The 6310-nt window shown below is 42.3% G+C and overlaps 1 protein-coding gene across 1 annotated transcript; it reads left to right on the top strand.

Annotated features, from left to right (window-relative positions):
- The first annotated feature begins 1043 nt into the window (after window positions 1-1043).
- Window positions 1044-1424, top strand: PRR15 (proline rich 15). Its single transcript, XM_008068987.1, has one exon. The coding sequence runs from the start codon at window positions 1044-1046 to the stop codon at window positions 1422-1424; it is 381 nt and encodes a 126-aa protein (XP_008067178.1).
- Window positions 1425-6310: the final 4886 nt, after the last annotated feature.

Raw genomic sequence — 6310 nt, 5'->3', positions numbered from 1 at the left:
TGGACCCGAGGGAATCGCAGGAGGAAAAGAACAGAGGCCTTTCATTTGTAGTAGAAATTTCAAGAGTTGAACTGCGTAGCGCTGACTTGGTGCATATTTTAATGCAGAGCCGAGGGAAGAGGACATTCTACTTGGCCTCTTCTCAACCGTCGGCTGGGGTGGCTTCAGAAAGGCGCAAGATTGGTCTCTGGGCACTAAAAGGAAGAGTAGGACGGTGGTTTTCAAGGGAAGTTAAATCTCGACAGGCTTCTCAGAAAGTCACGAGGCAGAAGTAGTTAAAAGCAGAATTTTAAAGAAGGAAACCCCAAACATCATAAGCTTATCTTTCTCTCTTACTGGAATATAAGTTCTACGTAGTATCACATCGAAAGGCTCTAGGGACAGAAGTCTATGGGGGGGAAATCCGTGAGAGAAATTTCATGACTGTTTGACCGTGAACTAGTACTCACTGTTGACCTACAGAGAGGACGCGCTTAGTTCTGACCGCCCCATTCTTGGGTTCCCATCCAAGGGAGACCGCTCTGGGCGGGTGGGTCACCTTTGGGCGTCCGTCTACTGGCAGGGGGTGTGGATAGGACGGGCCCTTTCCCTCTCCTGCTGGTTGACCCAAGATGGCCAAGAAGCTCCCCTGGGTGCCCCCCATACCCTGACCACTGCACTTCCCCTGTAGACAGGGGAGTTCCAGACTCGGCCTTCAGACCAGGTAGCGGCGCCCTGGAGGCCGCTCTTCGCCCGCACCCTCGGGGGTGCGGCGGTGCCTACCGGGGGCTACCCGACTCCGGGCTTGGGGCGCTGTGAGCCCCACCGATCCGGTGCCAGGCGGAGCGTCGGAGAGGAAATGGGATTGAGGGGCACGGGACTTCGACCAACCCAGTAACTAAGTTTTATTTTCTTCCCCAGCGTAGGGCGCGTCCTCGGCACCCACCCCGTAGCCGCGTGGGAGAAGTCGGGGAAGGGGTGGAGTGGACGGCCAGAGACCACGCGGAGAGAGAGCAGCCACCGAGGCCCTTCCCCATCAGGGCACCCGGACCCCTCGGCCGACCATGGCCGACAGCGGCGGCACCGGCAGCTCCGGCCCCTGGTGGAAATCCCTCGCCAACAGCAGGAAGAAGAGCAAGGAAGGCACGGTGGGGGCGCAGCCTCCGGCCCAGCCCGCCTCCGGGGAACCCGCGCCGCCCACCCCGGACTGGACTAGCAGTTCCCGAGAGAACCAGCACCCCAACCTCCCCGGGGGCGCCGGCGAGCCCCCCAAGCCAGACAAGTTGTGCGGGGAGAAGTCGGGCAACAGCCGTCGCAATTTGAAGATCTCGCGCTCGGGCCGCTTTAAGGAGAAGAGGAAAGTGCGCGCCACGCTGCTCCCGGAGGGAGGCAAGTCCCCAGAGGAGGCGGGTGCCCTTGGTGATCCCCACGAGGACAAGCAATAGCCCGAGGGCTCCAGGACTCTCTCTCTTCCCACCATGACCCCCAAGCTCCAGTTCTAAACCCCGAGACTTCTGACCCGCCCCTGGACTTGGTGTCTCACCATACCAAATTCCGAATATTCACACCATGCCTTCCTGATTTTATGTTTCTGAAAATTGAAGTGTCAATTGAGTTTTCAATATTTCATGACTCAAGGATGCATTAAGTATTTATTTGCGGTAAGGAAGATACCTGCTGCTGAAGAGGTTGCATAATTATTTTCTTCAGAAAGCTATTCTGGGATCCAGCCCCTGGCTCATATCACCAGTGGGAGTGAGAAGGGTCCTTCTCTCAGAGATGGTGGCTCAACTTGAACTCCGGTCCCTCAATTGAGGACAGTGTGCCCTTATTCAAGATTTCATGGAACGTGAATCACCGTGCTATTTTTAATGCCCAAGAAATGCACTTTAGGGGTACCGCCATAGATTTTTACCTTAAGTGAGTGGGCAGGGAGAGAAGAATCGTCCTTAAATTGCAGCATTTTAAAGTGGGATTGGATTGCCTTTAATGTGGGACTACAAAACTGTACTACTACCTGCTTATGTGTGAGCTATTAAAATTGTTGTACTGTAAGACTGAAGGTTGACTTTTGTTTTTTTTCCACTCTAAGACTGAAACCCATCATACTAAAAGCAGGCATGCAAAGTCCGAAGTGACAGAGTTAATCATTTGCCATGCAGTGCAGCAGCTGCTATTGGAAAGCTGTAGGGAAGAGAACATTTCTAGAAACCGGCAACACCCGGACTAGAACCAGTTAGCCAGGTATCCCTATTTATAACCAAATTCAAGGAAGGGAGAGAGAGGTACCAATTCATTATTCCTAAATTCTCCTTTTATTTCCGTCACTTTCATAGAGTACAGCAAGTCACAATGTAGTAATACATCCTTCTCAGTGTGCATAGTTAACCGTAGTAACATTTGTCTCCAAATACTCAAACAAGTGGACTGAACTCAGTTTGTGCAACCAAAGCAGTTCCCAGTGCTTTGCTTTAAAAGCTTATTTCTTTAGTCTGAAATATGCCTTTATCTAGTTTCAAACCCTTTAGATCTACCAATCTGAAGATTCTGAACAAAAATCTACCTGTCAGCTTTTATTATGAACTTAAAGAAAAAGAGTAAATGAATACCACTTGCTTTCAATAAATTACAAGAGAGTTATTGTAATCGTTAAGAGGCACTGGAACCTTTTCCCACCACAATTCAGTTCTTTTATAAACATCTAGAAATGCGTGGCAGGGAAATTATATGGATCAAAGTGCATATCTTTTTAGATAATGACGATCAAGAACTTAATTGTAGCTTCTCAATTTGTACATAGAAACAGGCTATTTTTGTTTCTCTCAAATTAGTAATTTATAAAGTAGCAAAAGTGTCAATTGTTTAGATAAATTTAAGCAAGAAACGTGATGAAGAGGGCTAAAATGAATTTAAATTAATGAATGAGGCTTGAGTACCCACAGAATACTAGAGCTAGCCATTTGACAATTGGCTTTCCACATTCCAGACTTTTCTCAAAAGGAAATTGTTTATGTGCAGATTGTAAACAACTTACATTAAAGAGAAAGCATGTGAGAGTTTGTTTTGTAATCATGAAAACAATTTTTTGTTGTTTATTTAAAACCAGAAAGTATGTGACCAGGGAGGCTTCCTGGATGAGGAAGATTTTACATTAATTTTAAATGGGCCTACCATCTCTAGATTCAGATAAAAAGGGAGTTGAGAACTTGGAGTAAAGAAGAAATTCAATTTAGTTGCACAAAAGGGAAGGGCTTGTAGGCTGGCAGAGTAATGGGAGCGAATACAGCAGACATCAAATAAGGCTTTGGAAAACCTTCATAAAGCATTTTAATTTAACTCTTCATAAAGTGATCAGAATTAGAGTAGGTAACTGCCCAAAATGTTCTCTTTCCTTCAAGAAGACTATTAGATTAGGACTATACCCATTTATAAAATTAGGACTATACAGAAAATTATATAATTTTAAAATCTTATGCTAACTTTCCCCCAGTTTTATTGTCTTAAGGTAATATTTTTCTTAAAAATTATTTGAGTTACAAAACATTGACATCTTCCAATGTTCTGTGTCTGGTTTTGTATCCCATCCAAGTCTACAGTGCAACAGATAATCGATAGCAGACATAGTGGTGGAACTTATATTAGCATATTAACATGACACTTTTATCCCACTGTTCTGAAAGAATTTAAAACATGCTAATGGCAGTTATGACAGTGAATGCAATTCACAATCTGCCATTGAGGTTTGTAATTACATCGTTTTAAAGCAGTACTAAATTATGCAGTGGGAGCAACACACTGATTTAATCCCAACTCAGTGAAATCAGAAACCAAGCAAAATTGGTGGAATAGAAAGATCATGAGCAAGAGCAGATCATTTAACAAAGTGTCTTGCTGGAATTTATGTGCTCTACCAATGATTCAGTGCATTCCCATAGCACATACAGATTTTAATTTTTTTTAAGTCTTGAGATAATAGTAAATAAAAGGAAAATATTGTTGAATTAAATTTGGGGATAATTAGATTAGAGACTTTTGTTTTCTTTAAGTCTCTTTAGACATGAAATTTGACTCACGAATTTGGAAACCATTAAAGAAATTTTAATACTATGCTTCCAAATAATATGGAAAAAGGAACAAAAATCTAGTGGTGTGTTTGCTAAGTACTCTTGTAACCACAATAATTACATACACAGGGTAGTTTTTGCCTCAGTGACGCTCCTTGCAAAGTCGGTAGCTAAGCAGTGACTCATATTACAGGTCACCTGAATGTCCCTTTGTGTTCAGACTGCTATTGTCCATCCTATTCTAACTTGCATTTCAAAAGCACAAACTGTTTTGAATATGCAGTTAGGATATTTGGCTTCAGTGTAACACCTGGAAATATGTTTTCTGCTTTGAAATATTATGTGAACTCTGCAACTCTGGTCCTGCCCAGGGAAATATATACCTAATGAGCATTGACTAAAGCTTCGTTAAAAATCGTTCTTTTCTTGAGACGTAGAAGAAAATGTGGGTGGCTTGAAATAAAAATTAGAAGACAGAATTTTAAAAATTAGCAGACAGAACTTAAAATATAAGGTAAACCAGGAGGGAAAAAATGAAGGGACACTAATGTCCAGTGACCACAGGGAACTTTTATGAAAAACAGAGAGAAATAATATTATTTTGCCCTAGCTAAGAAGTGTCAGTCTGACAAGCAAACAAAAAGCTAGCTTGATAAACATATTAAAGGAAGATTATTTTTACGTCTATTTAATTCTTAGTGGATTTTAATATAACTATAAAAAATTTAGGAGACTCTTCCTTGGGATAAGTTCAAGTTTCTCTTGATGGCAAGTAGAAAGTGAGACCAGAGATATTTTATACACTTGGATGTTAACAAATAAGTACCATAGACTGGAAACAAGTATGGAACCCACGGTAAACTTTGGCCCTGTTGAACTGTCTGTCTCATTGCAGAACTGTTCTTCTCACCTGTTCTCTCCACTCCCTGGCCTCATTCTCACCTTGCCTCTGAGCCAACACACATGCATTCTCATGAGGTTCAGAGACATGAAAATGGGACTGCCAGGAGGCACATAAGCCTTCCCCTGCCTCCTGCAGGCACAGCCTATTGCTAACCACTTTGTCAGAAGATGACCCTGCAGATTTGTGACATGGTATAGTGTTCATGTTAAGAGAAGTTTATCACTAAGGAAATAGGCTGTAAGGAAACTACACAGGCCTTGCCTTAGAAGACAGTTGACTATTTATTTAGAAATGGCAATAGCTATGGACCATGATATATAAGACTGACAGTAGAATATAAGCAGTCTTTCTGGGTATTTAAAACAAAGAATTCAGCTGTGCTTTCAAACCAAATTGTTCTGCTGCTAATGAAATGACAGACTCATAATTATCATGTGTGTTGTTGGCATAACCTCATGCAGTGATGAGATCCATGAATACAGTGTCTTTATTTCTGAGGTTTGGAACAAGACTGTTTACCCAGGAGATAAAAATTTCTGGCCCTAAAATAAGAAGGTTCGATTTGAAGATCCCTAACCCCTGGAGGAGCCAGTGATTGATCTATTGGTTAAGTAGGGAGTATGGGACCAATACTGGACCTCTTTGCCTTTTTGGAAGGGGTTTTCCTTGAGTTACAAGTGCCCTGGATTATACATTTCTTTCTGGTAGCCAGTCAGTAAGCATAACTGCTGATTCATACCCTACAAGGATGGCAGCAGAAAGCTCCTGTAGTTTTCTGAGGCACCTGACTCTAGATCTCTCTCTGACTTGCTTTAGATAAAGGCTTAGATAATCAGCATGTTTGCTCACTTTTCTGTAGAATTAGGACCTATTCCCTTTTTTGTGTGTGTTCTGCTATTTTAAGCAACTAGCTATAAAATTTAACTCATGTAATGTTCATTGTTTGCTTTAAAACATAAGGCACCAGCTGACCAATATTGATTGTTAGGTGGGGAGGTAAGAGGGAAGGCCAAGAAGTGTATATAAACGGCGACATGGATGCTACCACCACCATGCTGTCATTTGGGCCAACCATCAGGGTAGTTTTACTCCATAGAAGCATCAAACCTCATTATTCATGTTCAGACTCAAATTGTGAAAAAGGTATCTTATTATAGTATGTTAGCACTCAAAAGTATGCGTTCGCATCTATTATTTCTTTTGTTCCTCGTAACTAGCTCTCAAGGGTCCAATCCACCTTATTGTCTACTATTATTTAAAATGTTTCCATTCCCATTGATGTTGTCCTAGGTCAGGAATTAATCACTCCCAGGCACAAGGGCCCCAAAGACAATAATTTCTTTTCTTTTCTTTTTTTTTTTTT

This window comes from Carlito syrichta, unplaced genomic scaffold (assembly GCF_000164805.1).
Source record: "Carlito syrichta isolate Samal-C Ts95f unplaced genomic scaffold, Tarsius_syrichta-2.0.1 Scaffold311717, whole genome shotgun sequence".
Lineage (NCBI taxonomy): Eukaryota > Metazoa > Chordata > Mammalia > Primates > Tarsiidae > Carlito > Carlito syrichta.
This window is presented reverse-complemented; position numbering and strand designations above follow the sequence as displayed.

Coding starts and splice junctions, on each gene's coding strand:
- PRR15 (XM_008068987.1), top strand. CDS start 1,044: ATGGCCGACAGCGGCGGCACCGGCAGCTCCGGCCCCTGGTGGAAATCC.